The sequence below is a fragment of the Hyperolius riggenbachi genome, chromosome 2, assembly GCF_040937935.1.
Source record: "Hyperolius riggenbachi isolate aHypRig1 chromosome 2, aHypRig1.pri, whole genome shotgun sequence".
NCBI classification, from domain to species: Eukaryota; Metazoa; Chordata; class Amphibia; order Anura; family Hyperoliidae; genus Hyperolius; species Hyperolius riggenbachi.
The window spans coordinates 66,856,048-66,883,031 of NC_090647.1; the positions used below are offsets into that span (position 1 = coordinate 66,856,048).

At 46.7% G+C, this 26,984-nt stretch overlaps 1 protein-coding gene across 2 annotated transcripts in view; it reads left to right on the forward strand.

The window, feature by feature from the left end:
• The first annotated feature begins 4,849 nt into the window (after nucleotides 1-4,849).
• The window catches only part of DYNC2H1 (dynein cytoplasmic 2 heavy chain 1), a 508,393-nt gene continuing 486,258 nt past the window's right edge, over nucleotides 4,850-26,984 (forward strand). For both annotated transcript variants that reach the window (XM_068266870.1, XM_068266871.1), the window contains exons 1-3: nucleotides 4,850-5,138; nucleotides 15,853-16,023; nucleotides 25,872-26,010. In XM_068266870.1, the coding sequence (XP_068122971.1) occupies nucleotides 4,956-5,138; nucleotides 15,853-16,023; nucleotides 25,872-26,010 (493 nt within the window). In that variant the 5' untranslated portion in view covers nucleotides 4,850-4,955. The remainder of the gene's footprint in view (nucleotides 5,139-15,852; nucleotides 16,024-25,871; nucleotides 26,011-26,984) is intronic.

Here is a 26,984-nt window from a genome sequence, read left to right on the forward strand (position 1 = left end):
GACATGCAGCGTGTCGCTAGCAGGCTGTTTAGCTCTCTGAGTGTCTGTCACCACCGCTCCCCCGCCTCTTCTATATCGCCGCTTCCCGCCTGCGTCCCTTCCCTCCCCGCTGATTGGAGGGAAGGGATGCAGGCGGCGAGCGGCGATATAGAGGCAGGGGAGTGGCGGTTGATTTATGGGGGACAGCAGAGTGCAGGGGGAGCCTGGGGAGGAACAGTATAGTAACAGAGACTGGGCATTGTATGCAGAACCAGCCTCTGTGTGTTCTAATGGCATTCTTAAAACCCACCTCGGGTTCTCTTTAATTTGTGTGCTTTTGAACGTGGTTTTTACAATATTTTAATTATAGATCCTTTCTGCTGTGAGCAAACTTACTGTTTGTCCCAAATAAAACAAAAAATAACCCAAAAAAAAACAAAAAAAAACGAGAAAACCTTTTCGCAGCACAAAATTCTGACACCTATGATTGTGCAGTAACTGCAGTCCACCACAACCACTTAGGTCCCAGAGCAGGACAGCTTTGGACTGAAATCAGCCTTATAGTCTCACCTGTCTCAGGGAGAAAACCAAACACACACACACGCATGCACACACATTATCACTTTCCCGAACACTCTCCTAGCAACTGCCACAACAAGCAGGCAGTGTTCAAAAAATCTTTGTAATCCAAATGACTTCTAGACTGGTTAGAGAGGTTTTTGTTAAAAGGGTATTTGGAAGACAATCACCCCTGATTTTAGGTTAGTGTTAGGCACTTATGGGGGGTGTTAAGGTTAGGTTTTAGGCATTAGGTGGGCGAGTTAAAGGGGAACTGAAGAGAGAGGTATATGGAGGCTGTCATGTTTATTTCCTTTTAATCAATACCAGTTACCTGGCGGCCCTGCTGGTCTATTTCTCTGCAGTAGTATCTGATTAAAACCAGAAACAAGCATGCAGCTAGTCTTGTCAGATCAGACTTATAAGTCTGAACCACTGAAACACCTGATCTGCTGCATGCTTGTTCAGGGGCTATGGCTAATAGTATTAGAGGCAGAGGATCAGCAGGGCTGCCAGGCAACTGGTATTGTCTAAAAGGAAATAAACATGACAGCCTCCATATTCCTCTCTCTTCAGTTCCCCTTTAAGGTTAGGAAGCAGATCATTTTGGTGTGCGCTTAGTGCTGCGCTGCATCTGACCTGGGCACCACTATAGACCTAATGTTATTAAGTCTATAGTGGTGCAGCGGGATTGTTAATATATATTTGTGTGCTGGCGACAGCACTTCTCCCTCCCTCACTTCTCCCTCTGAGTTGCTACGACTCGTAGGGGGAATAGTATTTCAGGCACTTTCGGAGGAGGTTTGGCACTAGGTCAGGGGTTAGGAGGATTAGGCACCTACGGGAAGGGGGAGGGGGGTGTATTGTGAGGCATTAGGTAGGTGGGTTAGGCACTTAGAGCAGAGAAGGTTACAGTTAGAATAAGTGTGATTTTTCATTTAGTTTCATTAGATGCAAGGCAAACGCGTTTTTGTACATTTGCAAAATGCATGCGAAATTTGATAAGCGTGAAACCAGCTTTAGGGTAGGAGTTCCCGCTAGGCACAGTAGACCTGTGACTAGTGTGGGCTGATGTAGGAGAGGTATCTGATCATCTGACCACACCGCTACCCCATCTATCGATTCCTGCTACCCCCATTGATCTCTATGCCACAAAACAATCTCTGTCTCTGTCATCATGTGTCCATGACCTACTGCTTACTATGTGCAGTGGTATAACCTGGCTATGGACACATGACTGAAGCACATGGGACCATGAGCTGAAGAATGGTGAACTCATTGGAAAAATCAGGTAGCTGTAGAGTGGGTAATAGACAGGGCCTGTCAGATTTTTAAAAGACATCTGAAGTCTAAAAATAACATACTGTAGCAGTGGGAAGCCTTGGTATGGTCCAAAGGCTTCCTGGACCCTCCTGTAGCCCACAAATCTATTCTACTGATGTGAGTCAAGCAGGTTTCTTCTTGCTGTGAACACAGGCCATACAGGAGAAAGGTCTGTGAATGCCCTTTAGAGCTAATCGCTCATGCATGGTAGAATGAAGCTATGCATGAGTGGCTTCATTCAACTGGGCATGTGCAGATTTTCCTCACACTGGCCACCTTTGCCGCGGTGAAGGGGCTTACGTATCACAATGAAGCAACGACCGGCTATATGAGTGTGTTGGGGGGCACACCTGACCCAAGATAATAAGGTCGTTGCTTCATTGTGGACAGACCAAAATTGATCAGTTGGAAAGTCACTGTTGTTCTGTCATTGAGCTACCTCAGCCCGACCATATGGGCTTGAAAACCGCCATTGCCTGCACTCTCGCCATGGTGCGCACCAGTCCAGCACGGCCGTCACTACACAAACAGCTGTTTGCGGTGCGTTACACAGTGAGTTTGGTCTGCCAGTGTGAAGCAGTACACTAATGACACTACCTGATTGATGTATACACACGCAAGCTGTTTTAAAGCACTTTATGCCTCCAATTTAGCAATGCAATGTGATTTCTGCCCTTTAGGGATTATAACGCTGCTGTGCATCAAATCCGTAATTTTCCCAGGGACTTTTGGCGTGTATCCCACTCCGCTATGCCCCCCTCCAGGTGTTAGACCCCATGTAACATCTTTTCCATCACTTTTGTGGCCAGAATTAGTGTTTGAAGTTTTGAAAGTTCACCTCCCCATTGAAGTCTATTGCAGTTCGCAGGTTCGCAAACTTTTGCGGAAGTTCGTGTTTGAGGTTCGCGAACCAAAAATCGTAGGTTCGAGACATCTCTACCTGTAACAAAGAGAGGGACAAAAGAGGCACAGGGGGGGAAGTGGTGGCACAGATGGGGAAAAAGACTCAGTGGGGCAAGAGTTGGCATAAGCTTTCTTAATGTATATCATGAGAGTATATAACTGCTATTTTTGCATTGATAGAGTAGAAACAGAAACAAAACGGGAAAAATACACCTTTATTTCCAAATAATACATTGTCATCATACATTGTACTAAAGACAACATTTAATTGTTGTAATAACAAATAGACAATAAAAATATGAATCCTTTAAAGGATACCCAAAATGACATGTGACATGATGAGATAGACATGGGTATGTACAGTGCCTAGCACACAAATAACTATGCGGAGTTCCTTTTTTTTCTTTCTCTGCCTGAAAGAGGTAAATATCAGGTATGTAAGTGGCTGACTCAGTCCTGACAGGAAGTGACTACAGTGTGACCCTCACTGATATGAAATTTCAACTATAAAGCACTTTCCTAGCAGAAAATGGCTTCTGAGAGCAAGAAAGAGATAAAAAGGGGAATTTCTTATCAGTGAGGATCACACTATAGTCACTTCCTGTCTAATGCTTCGTACACACTTGCGATAACTATCGTTTGCAAAGAACGATAGTTACCAGACGAACGATATTGGAAAGATTGGTATGCAACGATGGGATGCAGCGATCATCATACACATTTTAACGATAGTTCTCGCAGAAAAGAACGATCAGAAGGAAATGTTGTACATATTTATATAACATAAAAAAAAAAAAAACACTGACATGGAGTTACAATAGATACAAATATATGATTGTTAACTTGAAAACAAAGTTTAATTGAAATGAGCAATGTAACAATCTTTACGGCCGCGCTCCAAAGGAAGTACGGAAGCTGGGCAGAATTCAAAGCAGGCGCATTGGCCCTTGTAACGATCATTCTCGGCCGATGTCAGTACACACTATAGTTTTGTAACGATTGTCGGTAGATATGATCCATCAGGTTGGATATTTCCATCTTCCCGATTTCGTTCTTTTGTCGATCGTGTTAATGATCGTTGGGTAAAGTTCTTTCCCCGATTGTCAGCGGAACGATCGTTAATGAGCTGTTTCAAACGACCATAGTCGCCAGTGTGTACGCAGCATAAGTCAGGACTGAGTCAGCCATTTACATACCTGATATTTAACTCTTTCAGGCAGAGAAAGAAAAAAAGGAACACAACATAGTTATTTATGTGCTAGGTACTGTACATACACATGTCTATCTCATCATGTCACATGTCACTTCGGGTATCCTTTAATGTGTACCTGAGATGGGGCCAAGGGAAAAATGTATACATACCTGGGGCTTCCCCCAGCCTGATCACTCCCTCCTCAGTTAGTCCACAACCGGCCCTGGTAAGACGCCCAGTCAGCGCAGGCGCATTGCTGCCGCGTGCGCACCCCTGTTGCGCTCCCGTAGACGGGAGTTTTCTGCGTCTGCTTAGTACGCCTCAGCCTGGAGAACTTTCCAGGGCAATTAGCGGAGGATCCAGGTGGTGACTGAGGGCAATGAGGGAACGAACAGGCCAGTGAGACTGGAGGACGCCCCAGGTATGTATATATTTTTTTTTTTGGGCCCATCTCAGGTCTACTTTAAAATGTGAATAAATGGGAGGAACATGAAATGCGAATATTGCTTTGTTTTTTTAAAGAAAAATAACCTGTAGTAGGGAACTGGTTACAGTTGTAAAAACATAATGGGGGGATCTGATCTCTTTTCCCCCAAACTACCATAGATTTTCTTGAGATCAGTACCTGCAATTGTAATGTGTATCTTTATTAGATATAAGGTTAAGAAAAAAATCTCTTTGTTGTCAGTTAAATAGAAACTTAATAGCTGAACTGGTAGTAATAGTAATAGTAGCACCTGGATTAGTTTATATACAGTGTAGCTGTAGTTCTAATTTCCCCTAAAAAACCCCTTCTATACTGGGCAGCTCAGCATCCCAGTGATCCCACATGAGCAGGGCTGGGAGCGCGCCTGGCTGCTGTGAACGCGCACGTATGGACGCGGCTCTCCTGTCGGCGGAAGCGGTTTGTGGCTGATCCTGCGTTGCTATGGCAGCGGCTCTTCAACAAGCTGCTGCGTGAGGCAGAAGTGCCCGGCGGCTGGACGGGGGCGCGGCGGGGATGGCAGCGGGCTCCGGAGACCCGAGGAAGCGCTTCCTCCTCACTACGGTGCACAACTACTTCGCTCTGCCTGCGGGGGAGGCGGTGCCGGGCTCGGCGGAGCTGGACCGCTTTCTAGACGATGCCAATGAGTTGGTGCTGTCAGCTCGGAGAGCCGGGCCCCGGGTCATCTTCTCCAACAAGGTACCACCAGCTACAGCCAAGTGTGCGCCCGCCTGATGACTGGGTCACGTGACGCAGAGTGCCCAGCGTGCCAGCATCACTAGTGCAGAGCTCACAGTGCCTCACTAGTGCAGAGCTCACAGCATCACTCGTGCAGAGCTCACAGTGCCAGCATCACTCGTGCAGAGCTCACAGTGCCAGCATCACTAGTGCAGAGCTCACAGCATCACTACTACAGAACTCACAGCTCACAGTGCCACACTACTACAGAGCTCACAGTGCCACACTACTACAGAGCTCACAGTGCCACATTACTACAGAGCTCACAGTGCCACATTACTACAGAGCTCACAGTGCCACATTACTACAGAGCTCACAGTGCCACATTACTACAGAGCTCACAGTGCCACATTACTACAGAGCTCACAGTGCCACACTACTACGGAGCTCATAGTGCCACACTACTACAGAGCTCATAGTGCCACACTACTACAGAGCTCACAGTGCCAAACTACTACAGATCTCACAGTGCCACCAGCATTAATAGTACAGAAATCACAGTACCAGGCATCACTAGTACAGAGCTCAAAGCATCACCAGTACAGAGCTCACAGTGTCACCAGCATCACTAGTAAAGAGCCCACAGTGCCACCAGCATCACTAGTGCACAGCTCACAGCATCACTAGTATAGAGCTCACAGTGCCACACTACTACAGAGCTCACAGTGCCACACTACTACAGAGCTCACAGTGCCACATTACTACAGAGCTCACAGTGCCACATTACTACAGAGCTCACAGTGCCACATTACTACAGAGCTCACAGTGCCACATTACTACAGAGCTCACAGTGCCACATTACTACGGAGCTCACAGTGCCACATTACTACGGAGCTCACAGTGCCACATTACTACAGAGCTCACAGTGCCACATTACTACGGAGCTCATAGTGCCACATTACTACAGAGCTCACAGTGCCACATTACTACAGAGCTCACAGTGCCACATTACTACAGAGCTCACAGTGCCACACTACTACAGAGCTCACAGTGCCACACTACTACAGAGCTCACAGTGCCACATTACTACAGAGCTCACAGTGCCACATTACTACGGAGCTCACAGTGCCACATTACTACGGAGCTCATAGTGCCACACTACTACAGAGCTCACAGTGCCAAGCTACTACAGAGCTCACAGTGCCATCAGCATTAATAGTACAGAAATCACAGTACCAGGCATCACTAGTACAGAGCTCACAGCATCACCAGTACAGAGCTCACAGTGTCACCAGCATCACTAGTAAAGAGCCCACAGTGCCACCAGCATCACAGTGCCACCAGCACCACAAGTGCAGAGCTCACAGCATCACTAGTATAGAGCTCACAGTGCCAGACTACTACAGAGCTAACAGTGCCACTAGCATCACTAGTGCGGAGCTCACAGTGCCACCAGCATCACTAGTGCCAAGCTCACAGCATCACTAGTATAGAGCTCACAGTGCCAGACTACTACAGAGCTAACAGTGCCACTAGCATCAATAGTGCGGAGCTCACAGTGCCACCAGCATCACTAGTACAGAGCTCACAGTGCCACCAGCATCACTACTGCAAAGCTCACAGCATTACTGGTACAGAGCTCACATTGCCACCAGCATCACTAGTACAGAGCTCACAGTGCCACCAGCATCACTACTGCAAAGCTCACAGCATCACTAGTACAGAGCTCACAGTACCAGCAGCATCACTAGTGCAGAGCTCACAGTATCACTAGTGCAGAGCTCACAGTGCCACCAGCATCACTACTACAGAGCTCACAGTGCCACCAGCATCACTAGTGCAAAGCTCACAGCATCACTAGCATAGAGCTCACAGTGCCAGCAGCATCACTAGTACAGAGCTCACAGTGCCACCAGCATCACTACTGCAAAGCTCACAGCATCATTAGTACAGAGCTCACAGTACCAGCAGCATCACTAGTGCAGAGCTCACAGTATCACTAGTGCAGAGCTCACAGTGCCACCAGCATCACTACTACAGAGCTCACAGTGCCACCAGCATCACTAGTGCAAAGCTCACAGCATCACTAGCATAGAGCTCACAGTGCCAGCAGCATCACTAGTACAGAGCTCACAGTGCCACCAGCATCAGTAGTACAGAGCTCACAGTGCCACAGCATCACTAGTGCAAAGCTCACAGCATCACTAGTACAGAGCTCACAGTGCCACACTATCACTGGTACATAGCTCACAGTGCCACCAGCATCACTAGCATAGAGCTCACAGTGTCACTAGTACAGAGCCCAAAGTGCCACCAGTACAGAGCCCTAAGTGCCACCAGCATCACTAGTACATAGCTCACAGTGCCACCATATCACAAGTATAGAGCTCACAATATCACTGATACTGAGCTCACAGTGCCACACTACTACAGAGTACACAGTGCCACCAGCATCACTAGTACAGAGTTCACAGCACCACCAGCATCATTACTACAGAGCTCGCAGTGCCAGCAGCATCACTATTACAGAGCTCGCAGTGCCAGCAGCATCACTATTACAGAGCTCGCAGTGCCAGCAGCATCACTATTACAGAGCTCGCAGTGCCAGCAGCATCACTATTACAGAGCTCGCAGTGCCAGCAGCATCACTATTACAGAGCTCGCAGTGCCAGCAGCATTAATAGTACAGAAATCACAGTACCAGGCATCACTAGTACAGAGCTCAAAGCATCACCAGTACAGAGCTCACAGTGTCACCAGCATCACTAGTAAAGAGCCCACAGTGCCACCAGCATCACTAGTGCACAGCTCACAGCATCACTAGTATAGAGCTCACAGTGCCACACTACTACAGAGCTCACAGTGCCACACTACTACAGAGCTCACAGTGCCACATTACTACAGAGCTCACAGTGCCACATTACTACAGAGCTCACAGTGCCACATTACTACAGAGCTCACAGTGCCACATTACTACAGAGCTCACAGTGCCACATTACTACAGAGCTCACAGTGCCACATTACTACGGAGCTCACAGTGCCACATTACTACGGAGCTCATAGTGCCACATTACTACAGAGCTCACAGTGCCACATTACTACGGAGCTCATAGTGCCACATTACTACAGAGCTCACAGTGCCACATTACTACAGAGCTCACAGTGCCACATTACTACAGAGCTCACAGTGCCACACTACTACAGAGCTCACAGTGCCACATTACTACAGAGCTCACAGTGCCACATTACTACAGAGCTCACAGTGCCACATTACTACAGAGCTCACAGTGCCACATTACTACGGAGCTCACAGTGCCACATTACTACGGAGCTCATAGTGCCACACTACTACAGAGCTCACAGTGCCAAGCTACTACAGAGCTCACAGTGCCATCAGCATTAATAGTACAGAAATCACAGTACCAGGCATCACTAGTACAGAGCTCACAGCATCACCAGTACAGAGCTCACAGTGTCACCAGCATCACTAGTAAAGAGCCCACAGTGCCACCAGCATCACAGTGCCACCAGCACCACAAGTGCAGAGCTCACAGCATCACTAGTATAGAGCTCACAGTGCCAGACTACTACAGAGCTAACAGTGCCACTAGCATCACTAGTGCGGAGCTCACAGTGCCACCAGCATCACTAGTGCCAAGCTCACAGCATCACTAGTATAGAGCTCACAGTGCCAGACTACTACAGAGCTAACAGTGCCACTAGCATCAATAGTGCGGAGCTCACAGTGCCACCAGCATCACTAGTACAGAGCTCACAGTGCCACCAGCATCACTACTGCAAAGCTCACAGCATTACTGGTACAGAGCTCACATTGCCACCAGCATCACTAGTACAGAGCTCACAGTGCCACCAGCATCACTACTGCAAAGCTCACAGCATCACTAGTACAGAGCTCACAGTACCAGCAGCATCACTAGTGCAGAGCTCACAGTATCACTAGTGCAGAGCTCACAGTGCCACCAGCATCACTACTACAGAGCTCACAGTGCCACCAGCATCACTAGTGCAAAGCTCACAGCATCACTAGCATAGAGCTCACAGTGCCAGCAGCATCACTAGTACAGAGCTCACAGTGCCACCAGCATCACTACTGCAAAGCTCACAGCATCATTAGTACAGAGCTCACAGTACCAGCAGCATCACTAGTGCAGAGCTCACAGTATCACTAGTGCAGAGCTCACAGTGCCACCAGCATCACTACTACAGAGCTCACAGTGCCACCAGCATCACTAGTGCAAAGCTCACAGCATCACTAGCATAGAGCTCACAGTGCCAGCAGCATCACTAGTACAGAGCTCACAGTGCCACCAGCATCAGTAGTACAGAGCTCACAGTGCCACAGCATCACTAGTGCAAAGCTCACAGCATCACTAGTACAGAGCTCACAGTGCCACACTATCACTGGTACATAGCTCACAGTGCCACCAGCATCACTAGCATAGAGCTCACAGTGTCACTAGTACAGAGCCCAAAGTGCCACCAGTACAGAGCCCTAAGTGCCACCAGCATCACTAGTACATAGCTCACAGTGCCACCATATCACAAGTATAGAGCTCACAATATCACTGATACTGAGCTCACAGTGCCACACTACTACAGAGTACACAGTGCCACCAGCATCACTAGTACAGAGTTCACAGCACCACCAGCATCATTACTACAGAGCTCGCAGTGCCAGCAGCATCACTATTACAGAGCTCGCAGTGCCAGCAGCATCACTATTACAGAGCTCGCAGTGCCAGCAGCATCACTATTACAGAGCTCGCAGTGCCAGCAGCATCACTATTACAGAGCTCGCAGTGCCAGCAGCATCACTATTACAGAGCTCGCAGTGCCAGCAGCATCACTATTACAGATTATTACACAATACACCGCGCTAGTGTACACAATGATATACTGAGTGTGCTCAATACAAAGTCAGGTGGTGCGCGTTCAATAATAAAAACTGGCAAACTATATTAGCTAGAACCGCGCTACACTTGTGATTACAGTCCTACAGTAATGAGCAACCCATAGAGTCCATACAAAATAATCCGCACAGTCCCTGGTTGTTCACAAGCTTCACAGTTTCAACAGGTGCTTTAACGATCCTACACCTTCACCACACCCTGCAGAGTGGGCACTCACCCTTGGTAAATGACCCTCAACCAAGTGGGTCATATAGCGCCTGCGGGATACTCTAGGCGATCCCCAGCCTTTAACGATCCTCTGCTCGCTGTCACTGTATACTCCTCACAAGAATTGCACCTCAAAGTAAAAGCACAAGGCTCCCATAGCGTAAAACCATACGGAAAATTTATTAAAAAGTTAAAAATGCACACTCACATGTTCCACAGCATATAAACAGCATAGAGTTTTATTGGGCTCTCCCCCATGCGGTGGCCATCCGGACTGGCTTATGCCTCTACGGATACTCGCTTCTCACGTCTCTGCACGCCGCGGCCTCCACGCTGTGTGTTAGTAACTCTATGCTGTATATATGCTGTGGAACATGTGAGTGTGCATTTTGAACTTTTTAATAAATTTTCCGTATGGTTTTACGCTATGGGAGCCTTGTGCTTTTACTTTGAGGTGCAATTCTTGTGAGGAGTATACAGTGACAGCGAGCAGAGGATCGTTAAAGGCTGGGGATCGCCTAGAGTATCCCGCAGGCGCTATATGACCCACTTGGTTGAGGGTCATTTACCAAGGGTGAGTGCCCACTCTGCAGGGTGTGGTGAAGGTGTAGGATCGTTAAAGCACCTGTTGAAACTGTGAAGCTTGTGAACAACCAGGGACTGTGCGGATTATTTTGTATGGACTCTATGGGTTGCTCATTACTGTAGGACTGTAATCACAAGTGTAGCGCGGTTCTAGCTAATATAGATCACTATTACAGAGCTCACAGTGCCACCAGCATCACTAGTACAGAGCTCACAGCATCAGCAGTATCACTATTACAGAGCTCACAGTGCCACCAGCATCACTATTACAGAGCTCATGGTGTCACCAGCATCACTAGTACAGAGCTCACAGCATCACCAGTATCACTATTACAGAGCTCACATCATCACCAGTATCACTATTACAGAGCGCACAGTGTCACCAGCATCACTAGTACAGAGCTCACAGTGCCACCAGCATCACTAGTACAGAGCTCACATCATCACCAGTATCACTATTACAGAGCGCACAGTGTCACCAGCATCACTAGTACAGAGCTCACAGTGTCACCAGCATCACTAGTACAGAGCTCACAGTGTCACCAGCATCACTAGTACAGAGCTCACAGCATCACCAGTATCACTATTACAGAGCACACAGTGTCACCAGCATCACTAGTACATAGCTTACAGTGCCACCAGCATCACTAGTACAGAGCTCACATCATCACCAGTATCACTATTACAGAGCGCACAGTGTCACCAGCATCACTAGTACAGAGCTCACAGTGTCACCAGCATCACTAGTACAGAGCTCACAGTGTCACCAGCATCACTAGTACAGAGCTCACAGCATCACCAGTATCACTATTACAGAGCGCACAGTGTCACCAGCATCACTAGTACAGAGCTCACAGTGTCACCAGCATCACTAGTACAGAGCTCACAGTGTCACCAGCATCACTAGTACAGAGCTCACAGTGTCACCAGCATCACTAGTACAGAGCTCACAGTGCCACCAGCATCACTAGTACAGAGCTCACATCATCACCAGTATCACTATTACAGAGCGCACAGTGTCACCAGCATCACTAGTACAGAGCTCACAGTGTCACCAGCATCACTAGTACAGAGCTCACAATGTCACCAGCATCACTAGTACAGAGCTCACAGCATCACCAGTATCACTATTACAGAGCACACAGTGTCACCAGCATCACTAGTACATAGCTTACAGTGCCACCAGCATCACTAGTACAGAGCTCACAGCATCACCAGTATCACTATTACAGAGCACACAGTGTCACCAGCATCACTAGTACAGAGCACACAGTGCCACCAGCATCACTAGTACATAGCTCACAGTGCCACCAGCATCACTAGTACAGAGCTCACATCATCACCAGTATCACTATTACAGAGCGCACAGTGTCACCAGCATCACTAGTACAGAGCTCACAGTGTCACCAGCATCACTAGTACAGAGCTCACAGTGTCACCAGCATCACTAGTACAGAGCTCACAGCATCACCAGTATCACTATTACAGAGCACACAGTGTCACCAGCATCACTAGTACATAGCTTACAGTGCCACCAGCATCACTAGTACAGAGCTCACAGCATCACCAGTATCGCTATTACAGAGCACACAGTGTCACCAGTATCACTAGTACAGAGCACACAGTGCCACCAGCATCACTAGTACATAGCTCACAGTGCCACCAGCATCACTAGTACAGAGCTCACAGCATCACCAGTATCACTATTACAGAGCACACAGTGTCACCAGCATCACTAGTACATAGCTCACATCATCACCAGTATCACTATTACAGAGCGCACAGTGTCACCAGCATCACTAGTACATAGCTCACAGTGCCACCAGCATCACTAGTACAGAGCTCACAGCATCACCAGTATCACTATTACAGAGCACACAGTGTCACCAGCATCACTAGTACATAGCTTACAGTGCCACCAGCATCACTAGTACAGAGCTCACAGCATCACCAGTATCACTATTACAGAGCTCACAGCATCACCAGTATCACTATTACAGAGCTCACAGCATCACCAGTATCACTATTACAGAGCACACAGTGTCACCAGCATCACTAGTACAGAGCACACAGTGTCACCAGCATCACTAGTACAGAGCTCACAGCATCACCAGTATCACTATTACAGAGCACACAGTGTCACCAGCATCACTAGTACAGAGCACACAGTGTCACCAGCATCACTAGTACATAGCTCACAGTGCCACCAGCATCATTAGTACAGAGCTCACATCATCACCAGTATCACTATTACAGAGCGCACAGTGCCACCAGCATCACTATTACAGAGCGCACAGTGTCACCAGCATCACTAGTACAGAGCTCACAGTGTCACCAGCATCACTAGTACAGAGCTCACAGCATCACCAGTATCACTATTACAGAGCACACAGTGTCACCAGCATCACTAGTACATAGCTCACAGTGCCACCAGCATCACTAGTACAGAGCTCACAGCATCACCAGTATCACTATTACAGAGCTCACAGAGCCACCAGCATCACTAGTACAGAGCTCACAGCATCACCAGTATCACTATTACAGAGCTCACAGTGCCACCAGCATCACTATTACAGAGCTCACAGTGCCACCAGCATCACTATTACAGAGCTCACAGTGCCACCCACCAGCATCACTAGTACAGAGCTCACAGTGCCACCAGCATCATTAGTACAGAGCGCACAGTGTCACCAGCATCACTAGTACATAGCTCACAGTGCCACCAGCATCACTAGTACATAGCTCACAGTGCCACCAGCATCACTAGTACATAGCTCACAGTGCCACAAGCATCACTAGTACAGAGCTCACAGCATCACCAGTATCACTAGTACAGAGCACACAGTGTCACCAGCATCACTAGTACAGAGCTCACAGCATCACCAGCATCACTATTACAGAGCTCACAGTGCCACCAGCATCACTATTACAGAGCTCACAGTGCCACCCACCAGCATCACTAGTACAGAGCTTACAGTGCCATTAGCATTACTAGTACAGAGTCAGACCTCCTCCCAGATCATTCTGGGAGCCCAGGTATTATACTGGCCTTAGAATAAACAAGCATCTGCAGTGATACACCTTCCAGCACTAAAGATGTCACTGCCTGTGATACATTTCAGAATGTAAATCCGGGTGAGGAAAGATTTTACAATGGGGAAACACTGACTCAATAATTTATAACGTAATATCGTAAAAAAAAAAAAAAAAAAAAAAAGCAATTTTAATTGATGACATTTTCACACAAGGCATAAGAATTCTCTATTTTTGGATACCATTCACCTAATTCTCACGCTTCTCTTCAAACTAAAACTACCGACATATATCCAAGGGCGATCAGATATGCAGGCAGCGGCGTTACTACAACTCATGGGGCCCCCCCAGCAAAACTTAGAGGTGGCTCCTTTAACAGTTCAGGTCCACAGGCTTACACCCCCCTAGTGACCAGGCTATTTTTTGTACAAGTTATACAATTTAGTGCCCTGCAGCTTCAAAAGATTGCTGCAGAGCGATACAACTGAGCACCCAAACTGATCCCCCCCCCCCTCCTTTCCTTTTCTGTCCACCAACATAACTTTCTGTTGGTGGGCTCTGATCGTTGCTGCGATTGTTTAATTTTTTTTACTTATTTGTTTGTTTTTCTATAAATTTCACTTTTTTTTTTTTTTTTTTTTTTTTTTTAGATCCCCTCACTCCTTCTCCCCACTAGCCAATCCCAGCGATCCTCTCTCATAGGCATCAGCGTATGAGAGGGGATCGCTCTGTGAGCCTCTCTGGGGGACAGCCGAGTGACACGGCAGTCCCCAGTACAGTGCTGCCGTAGATTGCAGCGCTGCACAATGTAAATAGACGGCGTCTAACAGTCTGCTAGCGGGGATCTGATGGCGGAGCGGAGCTCCATCATTCAAGCCGGGATGCACGCGAGCGATCTCCTGCAAAACCCCGCCCCAGGACTGACGCCTTTCAGCGTTAGGCGATCCTGGGGCTGCCACCTTCCTGACGCCTATCGGCGTTAAAGCTTCAAAGATTCACACGTCACCCACCTACTAGGCCTAGCATAGACCCTCGTGCCGGTGCAGATCTCCTGCAGGTACACCACTCCTGCTATACCGTGATACAAACTTTAAAAAATGGAGACTGCACACAAAAGGCTTCAGCAACAAGCTGTATTCAAAGCATGTAGAGGCACAAACACAACATGTTTCGGGCGGAGCCCTTCCTCAGGTGTGCCACACCCATCACCTGACTTCCTGTGGGGGGGGTATTTAGGTGTCACAGGTGCTGGGTGTGGCACACCTGAGGAAGGGCTCCGCCCGAAACATGTTGTGTTTGTGCCTATCGGCTTTAGGCGGTCAGGAAGAGGGTTATTATTCACCTCCTTCCCTTGCCTCCGTTTGGTGTCCTCGACGACCTTGGGGCCCATCTAACAAGGGTCATAAAACAAGGGTGGCCAACATGATCTTCACACACATAGGAAGTGTAGCCACAAAACCACCTGATCTCAAGTATAGTCTGTTGTATCAGGGGAAGTGAAGGTTAGTAGTTGGGGCCCCTTCAGCCCTGGGCTCCCCTGTGTTCATAGGTGCTGCTCCCCTCTAGTTACACCTCTGCATGCAGGCATGATCTAACTGTCCTCAGGGCACAGCAGATGTGAATGTAGTTTGGAGAATTCTGTGTTGTGGGCCTGCTGCAGGTAGAACACTGACTTTCATCTGAGCAGGACTGACAGGCCCGAGAATATGAGAGTGACAAATAACCAGTTCTCGTAAGCACTATATACAGATTGGGTAGAAATCCCCCTGACTTCTATACACGGCTTATTTCTTTCCAAATGGTTCCCAATATTGTGGAATATTGTATTGTCTATAGCAGGAGGTTTCCTGCTTCTGAACCATATTATTCATGGAAATGATCATGCTGCTTTACATATCAGAACGCTGTGACGTAACACATGAATAACTTCCACATAATACTTAAACACATCTATCTGCATATCTACTGTCGTGCCTTAGGTGGACCCCAGTGACTCCAAAGAGAAAGTTCTTGTGTATTTCAAGACTCGACCAGATGCCATAACCGAAGACAATCTTCATGAAAATGTATTGGTTTCCTCCATGTTGGAGTCACCCATCAGTACTCTTTACCAGGCTGTCAGGCAGATCTTTGCTCCACTGTTACTAAAGGTGAGTCTTTGTGACGTCATTCTAGCTGCAGTTTTCAAGTTGCCTATTGTTTTTAACTCTAGTGTGCGACAATAGGGTTTTAATAACATGTTAGTCTGGCCATCTCAGGGCTGTCCTCAGTAGATATTCATTGATGTTTTGTACGAGGCGTGCTTCCCTGACGAGATTAGGTTGTGCTCAGATTTCCCGAGGTGTGCTTCTCTGCGGAGATTCCCCCGAGGTGTGCTTCTCTGCAGAGATTCCCCGAGGTGTGCTTCTCTGCAGAGATTCCCCGAGGTGTGCTTCTCTGCAGAGATTCCCCGAGGTGTGCTTCTCTGTAGGGATTCCCCGAGGTGAGCTTCTCTGCAGATATTTCCCGAGGTGTGCCTTTCTGTGGAGATTCCCCGAGGTGTGCCGCTCTGCAGAGATTCCCAGAGGTGAGCTTCTCTGTATAGATTCCCCGAGGTGTGCTTCTCTGCAGAGATTCCCCGAAGTGTTGCTTCTCTGCAGGGATTCCCCGAGGTGAGCTTCTCTGCAGGGATTCCCAGAGGTGAGCTCTGCAGAAATTTCCCGAGGTGAGCCTCTCTGCAGGGATTCCCCGAGGTGTGCTTCTCTGCGGAATTTCCCCGAGGTGTGCTTCTCTGCGGAATTTCCCCGAGGTGTGCTTCTCTGCGGAGATTCCCCGAGGTGTGCTTCTCTGCGGAGATTCCCCGAGGTGTGCTTCTCTTGCGGAGATTCCCCGAGGTGTGTTTCTCTGGAGATTCCCCGAGGTGTGCTTCTCTGCGGAATTTCCCCGAGGTGTGCTTCTCTGCGGAGATTCCCCGAGGTGTGCTTCTCTGCGGAGATTCCCCTAGGTGTGCTTCTCTGCGGAGATTTCCCGAGGTGCGCTTCTCTGCGGATATTCCCCGAGGTGCGCTTCTCTGCGGATATTCCCCGAGGTGCGCTTCTCTGCGGAGATTCCCCGAGGTGCGCTTCTCTGCGGATATTCCCTGAGGTGCGCTTCTCTGCGGAGATTCCCCGAGGCGTGCTTCTCTGCGGGGATTCCCCGAGGCGTGCTTCTCTGCGGAGATTCCTCAAGGCGTGCTTCTCTGCGGAGATTCCCCCGAGGTGTGCTTCTCTGCAGAGATTCCCCTGAGGTGTGCTTCTCTGCAGGGATTCCCCGAGGTGTGCTTCTCTGCAGAGATTCCCCCGAGGTGTGCTTCTCTGCAGAGATTCCCCCGAGGTGTGCTTCTCTGCAGAGATTCCCCCGAGGTGTGCTTCTCTGCAGAGATTCCCCCGAGCTGTGCTTCTCTGCAGAGATTCCCCCGAGGTGTGCTTCTCTGCAGAGATTCCCCCGAGGTGTGCTCCTCTGCAGAGATTCCCCCGAGGTGTGCTCCTCTGCAGAGATTCCCCCGAGGTGTGCTCCTCTGCAGAGATTCCCCCGAGGTGTGCTCCTCTGCAGAGATTCCCCCGAGGTGTGCTCCTCTGCAGAGATTCCCCCGAGGTGTGCTCCTCTGCAGAGATTCCCCCGAGGTGTGCTCCTCTGCAGAGATTCCCCCGAGGTGTGCTCCTCTGCAGAGATTCCCCCGAGGTGTGCTTCTCTGCAGAGATTCCCCCGAGGTGTGCTTCTCTGCAGATATTCCCCCGAGGTGTGCTTCTCTGCAGAGATTCCCCCGAGGTGTGCTTCTCTGCAGAGATTCCCCCGAGGTGTGCTTCTCTGCAGAGATTCCCCCGAGGTGTGCTTCTCTGCAGAGATTCCCCCGAGGTGTGCTTCTCTGCAGAGATTCCCCCGAGGTGTGCTTCTCTGCAGAGATTCCCCCGAGGTGTGCTTCTCTGCAGAGATTCCCCCGAGGTGTGCTTCTCTGCAGAGATTCCCCCGAGGTGTGCTTCTCTGCAGGGATTCCCCCGAGGTGTGCTTCTCTGCAGAGATTCCCCCGAGGTGTGCTTCTCTGCAGGGATTCCCCGAGATGTGCTGCATCTCAATTAAAGTGGATCCGAGGTTAACTTTTACTCATTGCATAATTGTGTTCCTTTCCTATTGTTTATAGGGCATTCCTCAAGCCAAATACTTTTTTTGTTTTTGTTTTAATACTCTAATTCCCTATAAACTAAATAAACCCCACCCACTGGTTTTCAGAGAGCCTTGGCAGTAGCAAGGGCTCATGGGAGCTCAGTCTGGGCAGGAGGAGGAGGAGTAGGAGTAGGAGGTGTTACTAGCCATTGATTTCAGAGGCAGAGGGGAGGAGGGAGGAGGGGGGTTGGGTTTTTTCACAGGCTTAGTGATCAAGATACAGATAAGCCTGCCTCTGTGTAATGTCTACAAACAACATGGCTGCTGTCATTGTATCACAGGAAGAAATAATCATTTTCTATTAAAGCTGTTTGAAGCTATATTTGCTGTGTAAACTATCTAAACTATAGATAAGATATATAGACAAGTTACTTGTTATAGTTAGTTTTTCATCTTGGATCCGCTTTAATTCTCTTTGGATGTACTGTTACTGTGCTTCTACTGGGCTTGTTTGGACCTTACTTGCACATACCCAGTTGAGATGTGCTCGTAAATGGTCGAGAGCTCAGCCCGAAGATGAAACAGGACCCTGCTGTAGATTGGTGGACTCTACAAGTATGTGTGAAGCCTCTTAAATAGGAACACTTTTTCCCCCTCTTTTGCCTACTAAGCACATTGGACAGAGGGCTGGACAAAAGCTAGCCATACACTGGTCAATTATGACTTGATATGCTAAGTAGATCGATCGCTATCTGATTTGAGGTAATTTGGATAATAATTTAATATTTAACTACAGGGCAAACTCTGTATCTATATATTTTAGAGTGGTTTACCTTCTTAAAGGAAATCTTAAAGAGAATCTGTATTGTTAAAATCGCACAAAAGTAAACATACCAGTGCGTTAGGGGACATCTCCTATTACCCTCTGTCACAATTTCGCCGCTCCTCGCCGCATTACAAGTGGTTAAAAACAGTTTTAAAAAGTTTGTTTATAAACAAACAAAATTGCCACCAAAACAGGAAGTAGGTTGATGTACAGTATGCCCACACATAGAAAATACATCCATACACAAGCAGGCTGTATACACCCTTCCTTTTGAATCTCAAGAGATCATTGTGTGTTTCTTTCCCCCTGCAGTTCTCATGCACTGAAGTTTCAGGCTGCTTGTTTTTCTCCTGCAAACAGCTTTGCCCTTGTCTGTAATTCTTCAGTATGTGAAAGCCCAGCCAGCTCAGAGGACAATTTATCCAGCTTGTAAAAGATAAGAGAGAAGAGAGAAGCTGCTCTAATCTAAATAATACACAGGCAGTGTGCAGAGAGGGGCCAGGAAGGGGGAGTTCATAGCAGAACCACAACACTGAAGAACTTGGCAGCCTTCCAGACACAGGCCGACAAGTCTGACAGGGGAAAGATACATTGATTTATTACAGAGACTGTTATAGTAGAAAGTGCTACAGTAAGCCAGAACACATTAGAATAGCTTTTGGAACTTGTAGGATGATAAAAAACAGGATGCAATTTTTGTTACGGAGTCTCTTTAAGTCAAAAATAAAAAATGACATTTACTCACCCGGGGCATCCCTCAGCCCCCCGAAGCTGGATGGTGCCCTCGCAGCCCCGCTCCGATCGTCCTGTCCCCGCCGGCGGCTACTTCCGGGTTCGGCGACAGCCGCCAACAGGCTGGGATCGCGGCTGATTTTCCGCATTCCCTGCCGCTATATCACCCTCTATGCTGCTATAGCATGTATACGCTATAGCAGCATAGAGGGTGATATAGCGGCTGGGAACGCGGAAAATCAGCCGTGATCCCAGCCTGTGGGCGGCTGTCGCCGAACCCGGAAGTAGCCGCCGGCGGGGACAGGAGGATCGGAGCGGGGCTGCGAGGGCACCATCCAGCTTCGGGGGGCTGAGGGATGCCCCGGGTGAGTAAATGTCATTTTTTATTTTTGACTTAAGTTTTCCTTTAACTGAGAGGGATATGGATGTTTCCTTTTAAACAATACCAGTTGCCTGACAGTCCTGCTGATCTCTATGGCTGCAGTGGTGGCTGAATCACACACCTGAAACAAGCATGCAGCTAATCCAGTCTGACTTCAGTCAGAGCACCTGATCTGCATGCTTGTTGAGGGGCTGTGGCTAAAACTATTAGAGACACAGGATCCGCAGAAGAGTCAGGCAACTGGTATTATTTTAAAAGGAAAAATCCATATCCATCTCAGTTTAGGTTCCCTTTAAAACAGAAGGGATTTGCAATAATTCAGCTTTAAGTAAACATCTGTGGTTACCCACAATGCACCGCTACTAAATGTGAAAATTATCGCTTTATGTCCCTGAGGCCAGGCTTACATCCGAACTTCTGGTGTATAGCAAGCCTATAGCTTTAAATTTTAGAGAGCCACGCCAACCCAACATGCAGACAGCCTGTTTCAGACTTTTGGTCCTCCTTAGTGCATGGCAGGGATTTATATGGCTCTATTGGATTGCTTTTCAGTAGGAAGGCTTTACTGTCTTTTAGTTCCCTATACTTTCCTTGTGGTATTGGGTCACCATGAGCTGCTGGGTATATATTTTAGCAAATTCCAAGCATTGTTGTGTTCTATGCAGTGTGATGCTATGGAGCCATCAATTCCTCACTGCTCCAGTCTTGCCCCCCTTAGGGCTTGTTCACACTACAAGAGCTTTTCTAAGCACTCTGAAGTCTCCCTATAATGAGGTTTTTAGTTTAAAAACCTCATTAACATTATAGTCCGACCTAAAACGCCGCAGAACCGCGGCTGAAAACCCCCTCGATCACCCCAAACTCACTGGGTACAATCGCGGGCTCCTTCCGCATAGAGGCAGTGTAGCTCTGCCTCTAGGCGCGTCAATAAGCCTGGATCGCGCCTCTCCCCCGCGCCTCTCCCCCGCCCCTCTGTCTTAATTCACTGAGAGGGGCGGGGGAGAGGCGGAGATACGTGCTGATTGATGCGCATAGAGGCGGCACCAAAATCCATGACCAAGAAAGTCGTGGATTTTGCCTGCCCTGTACCCCCGTGAGTTTGGGGTGATCGAGGGGGCTTTCAGCCGCGGTTCTGTGATGTTTTAGTTCGGACTATTATGTTAATGAGGTTTTTAAAATAAAAACCTCATTTTAGGGAGACTTCAGAGTCTCTTTAAATGCTCTTGATAATGTTATCCTATCAAAAATCCAAAAGATACCCCACACGTTATCCGATGTGTGTGTCCACACGGGAACGATGTGATTTTTGTAAAAATCCCTCAAAGCATTGCATTAGCAAGAGCTTCAAAAATCTCTAGCGCTTAAAAAGCTCTTGTAGTGTGAATTAGCCCTAAACTAATTACAGAGATTTTCCAGCATGTCCAATCAGAATTTCAGTTGATAAACTGTCCAAAATAGATCAAGAAGTAATCATTGGATATCTTGGGATAAGCTGCATTTCCACTTGTGCGGTGCGAATCGCCGCAGTAAAAATTCGCATGCAGATGCGAATTTTGCATGCGGGTCTATGCAAATTCTCACATGAAAATTCGCATGGATGACGATGTATGCGAATTTAACCATGGCAGTGCTGGTGTGCTATTCCATTGTTTCTATGCGAATTCGCATGAAAATTCGCATACCCAAACCTCATGCGAATTTCCTATTAAATACATTGTATGCGATTCGCATAGCGGTATGCGATATGCAAATTCTGATGGCTCTACCATGCAAATTTTTTCTGCACAGAAAAACGCAAATGAATCCTGACAAGTGGAAACAGTCCCATTCACTTGTATTGCTATGCAAATTTGCATGCGAATTCGCGATAGTGGAAATGGGCCCTAATAGATGACCATCAGATTTTATCAAAGTGATCATATCTACTGGAAATCGGTTAGAAAAATCATGACGTGTATGACCAACCTAACAACTGAGCATGGCAAAGGCAGTGAATTTTAATGTAATAGTATAATGAAGTATGCTCAGCTGCCAGTGTAAACATCACATTGAACTACCTTATTAAATGTCACGCTGTTCTTGTAAATCTCAATGAGCGCAGAGGTAGAAATTAAATCCTAATGTTCTTTATAAAATGTTACAATTCACTGATTCTCAGGTCAGCTTCTGAATCACAAACCACCAAGGTAAACAGTGGTAGCAGTAGCTGGGCACTCGCTGTACAGTGCAAAGCAGAAAAAAAGGGCTCAGTATCCCTTTCGGAAAAAAGGGTGCCACCATGGGCACCTATTATAAAAGACCCGATCAGGGGCAAAGAAAAGAAAATTTGGGGGTGCCTCAATCTACTTTTTTTTGCCGCAAATCACGGCTTTAGAAACTATATGTTTCTCTCGGCAACACACCTTGCCTTCTCGGCATTTGTGTCACTGGCGCCCGATTAGTTGTAGCTGATTTGAAATTACAGCGCTGGGGCTTCCAGAAATTCAAATAGCGGCATTTGCATTTCCGCAATGCAATGCCGCTTTTTGCATTTTTGCAATACTGTTATTACGCAATGCAATGCCGCTATTTGCATTTGCTCCATACCGTTATTCTGCAATGCAGTGCCACTATTATCATTCCCGCAAGCCCCAGCACCCAGGATTATTTTAAATTGCTACCGCTAATTGGGCACTTCCAGGCTTTGACATTTTCCTTGATTGCCGCACACATTTAAACTTTGTGGTAGAGGGGGGAGGAAAGCATTAGGGAGGGGTTAGGGTTGGGCGCCATGGAGGGGGGGGGGGGGTAGGGTAAGGCACCACCTGGGAGGGTTCTTAGGTTTAGGTACAACCAGGGGTGATCTTAGGGTTAGGTACCGGTAAAGGGAGGGTTCTTAGTGAGAGTTAGGGTAAGGTTTAGCCACAGTAAAATATCAGTTAATATTACAGATTATTTTACTAGGGACATTCAGTAGAAGAATATCACTCATTTTAGTGAGATTCTACTAGTGGCAACCCCTGCTCCCTTTTTTCCAGGCACCTTTTTTTCATGTATGTGCACAGTGTTGTCCTTTGCCTGGTAAACTAATCTTTGTTTACTATTTTGGCATTCTGTAGAGCGGAATTTCAGACAGATCTTGCTGTTTTGAATTGTATATAACAGAAGAGTTAGAATCCGCACCAAGTTTTTGTTGCTGCGACCTGGGACCTCATTGCAGACATCTCCCTCTAACAACCTGCCATGACCACAGATGTTCACATGTCCCATGGATGTGAAGAGAGCCTCAGTGACACTGACCAGACACCAGTAACCAGAGGACAACATCTAACCATTCTTCACCACTTGTCTTCCCAAAGTCTTTGTTGTCACGGAAATGATTGGCTACAGAAGGAAGCTGAGACAGTGAATGGAAGCAGTGATGTAGCAATGTGGGCTGCACCAGGACCCCTTGATTTGAGAAGCCTACATGAGGCTCTTGTCCAATCACTGCATTTCCTCTTTATTGGTGCTTTGCTGGTCATGATCACCTCCTATATGTGTTTTGAATAATTAACTATCCCCTTTCCTCTGCTCACGCCTCTTACAGTGGTTGTTTTTGGAAAGGTGGTTTTGTTGTTCTGTATCATGAGATCATTATACATACAGTTCTGGAGGGCAAAACAAGTACTTTGGGCTGGGCACTGGTAAAATGGGCTTTACTCTACGTAAAATAAACCACAATGTTAATTGTGGCTCTGCCGGTGAAAAGACGGCTCTTAAATCAGCAGAGACTGCGGCATGGCAGGGAGGCTAGGGCTATGCCCCATACATGGAGGGTCCAGATAAAATTAAAGGAAACCTAAACCGAAAAAACATGAGTTTCACTTACCTGGGGCATCTACCAGCCCCCTGCAGCCATCCTGTGCCCTCGCAGTCACTCATGGCTCCTCCGGTCCCCCGCTGCAGCTAGTTTCATTTTGCTGACTGGGAGTTGGCCGGACGCCATGCGTATTTTTTTACGCACTTCCACTGGTTCAGGAAACTATCGCGGACATTAATAAGTAAGTTTTTACACGTTACAGGTGCAATGTGTACATTTTTACGCATTGCACCTGTAACGCGTAAAAACTTACTTGTTAATGTCCGCGATAGCTTCCTGCACCAGCGGGAGTGCGTAAAAAGGTACGCATGGCGGCCGTCCGACTCCGAGTCGGCAAAAACGAAACTAGCTGCAGTGGGGGACCGGAGGAGCCATGAGTGACTGCCAGGGCACAGGATGGCTGCAGGGGGCTGGTAGATGCCCAAAGTAAGTGAAACTCATGTTTTTTTTCTGTTTAGGTTTCCTTTAAAGTCAGGGTAGACGATTGTAAAATATTGGTAAAAATTACCAATGTTGGTATTAGCTAGAGCCCAATTTGTAGAATATAGGTAATTCACTAATATTCTATTAGCGGCTATCTCCAAACCCAAATTAAATCTGCGCTCTTTCTGAGTGTATGCCTGGAGGGAAGGGGGAAGACGGGATGAAATTTTTGAACTGGCGCCCAATGGACTACTACCAAATTGGCGTTAGACTGTGATAAACACATGACTATGGTAGGGGTTAGATGGTGAGTTCTCTAAGAAACAGTTAGGCTCAGTTTCCACTATAGCGGAAAAAAAAAATTGGATCCATTCACACTTGTCAGTGTGCAAAGCATCCGTTGAGTCTGTTGCATTAAGTGGAACGCACTCTTGTGGTCTGTGGGCCAGATTTATCAAAGCAATACCGACAGGTTTTTCTTCTTAAACAGATCTAACTAGCAGGATAACTATTCTGCATGATCATAAGAACATTCCTAAATTCTACTTAATAGTGGCAGTTTAGCGTGAATTTCTAGAACTGCACTACAGTTAAGAAAAGTGCAAATCCATTCCTAAACTGTCGCAGATTAAGAAATGCTTAATAGCAGTTCTACACAGCTTGTGCAGTGAGGATTAGACATGATTTGTGAAGGGCTCCTCCCCCTGCTGCCAGGTTTCCTGGGAAGCTGTTCTGTGCTTAACCTTTCCAGTGCTGGGCATTGATCCTCTGTTTCAGTTTTAATACATTAATATTATATACTTTCTTACATTACATCTTGTCAGTTAACCTAAAATAATCTTCCGTAAATAATATATTATAACTTCTCTTTTCTGTATCAATACAGCAGATGTATTGGTTACCTCAGGAACAGCAATTTCCCTCACACACGGCACTATCTGAGAATCACCTATTTTACAACAGTTTAAGAAGGAATCTGCACTATCTAGTGATTTCTTAGGATGCCTGAGACAGTTCTGCACGGATTCCTAAAAACCTACTACAATTTTGTCTCAGACACTCTTGATAAATGTCCCCCTGTGATTCTTCCCAGAGAACGGATGTGTTTCTCATACAGCCTATGGTGGAAACGCATCTGCTCCGGGCACCGGAGGCCCTGTAAAAAGCTGCAGAAGATGTCAGTTCTAAGAAAACCTGGAATAGATTTTTAGAAATTGTCTGATGCTGCATTGGATTAGAGCACCGACCCGGGCCGTACGAAAACATACTGGGGAATGGTAAATTTGCACTTGTGTACATGCAGTCTCATGCAAGTACAGTGGGAACTTAAATTTTATTTAATTTAAATGTTATTTAAAAATTTGTATTTAATTCAGGCTGTTTTAGATATGCAGTGCTAAAAAACTACAGTCACATAACCACTAATACACAAACATTTCATCACTACAATAGTCTGATATAACCCAACACTTCATAACTCAAAATTTCACATGAATCCAGTCCACTGAAGATATTTGGAGATGTCCGAATGTGCCTTACTAAATCACGCTCTTGGTTCATCTTTTGTGTGGCTACATCAGTCGCGTTAAGACAAGGCAAATAGCATTTTGCTGATTTATTTGGATGTTGTTTTTGGATGCCTCATTTTTCTTACTATGTGATGTGTTATTGCCAGGATGAGAAGTGGAGCAAGGAGTTTGATCCTAGGCTGCAGGCATTGCTCAGTGACCTGGAGCAAGGCTTGGGAAGTGTACTGAGGAGGCCAGTCACCGGCAGGGGGGATTCCAAGACCGGTGGAGAAGAGGACTTGCAAGGTTTGTGCCACATTGTTATATACTTAAAGGAGCCATGACCCATTTGATTTGTAACTCCAGAGAAGATGTTTCTTTTTATCTTTGTATGCCAATGTTTTATTAACCACTTTACCTCCCTTGCTACGCTTATCTACTCCCTACAAAACTTTACTTGAAGCTCAGGGGAGTAGATAGGCGTACTTGTGGTAAACAGTGTGCTGTATGCCCAATAAGCTATCTGATTATGTATATAGGGTATCATTTTAACCGTGACAAGTGAGAGAATAGAGTTTGTGTTGTTTGACAACTGAGGGCTAAGTCATGTGATTTTTTTTTTACCGGAAAACTGAATGAAAAGCAATAAAACTGTTATTTTCATGTACTCTATACCCCTAAATAAATACTTGTAAAAAAACCCCAAAAGTGACAGCATTGAGAAGAGAATACATAGTTACCCTAGGGACTTAGCTTTTACAATATGTATGCCATGAGAGTGTATTACTGTTAATCATGAAGATAAGGGCTTTTAATTACTGATAGAGTACAATGAGAAAACAAAAAACACAAACCAGAAACTAATATATTATCGCCATACATTGTACTAGGGACATCATTTAAATGTTGAGATAACCAGGACAAATTAGCAAATACAATGTGTGGGTTTTACCTATGGTAACATTGTTTATTTGAAAACTATAGTGCATGGAAATGGAGAAATAGTGTATTTTTTCTTTTTTTTTTCTCATTTTTCCCTTTAAAATGCACAGATAATAGCATAATTACTAAAAGCAAATATCACCCTCACAAAGCATAATTTGTGGCAAAAAAAACAAGATATAGATCATTTACATCTGATGAGTAGCAAAAAAGTTATTGGTGAATGAATGGGAGGAGCGCTGAAATGTGAAAATTGCTCTGGTTTTTAAGCAAAAAACCCTGTGGTGCTGAAGTGGTTAAAATAGGCCTGGGGCCCATAGCGGCTATGTTAGCCGCAC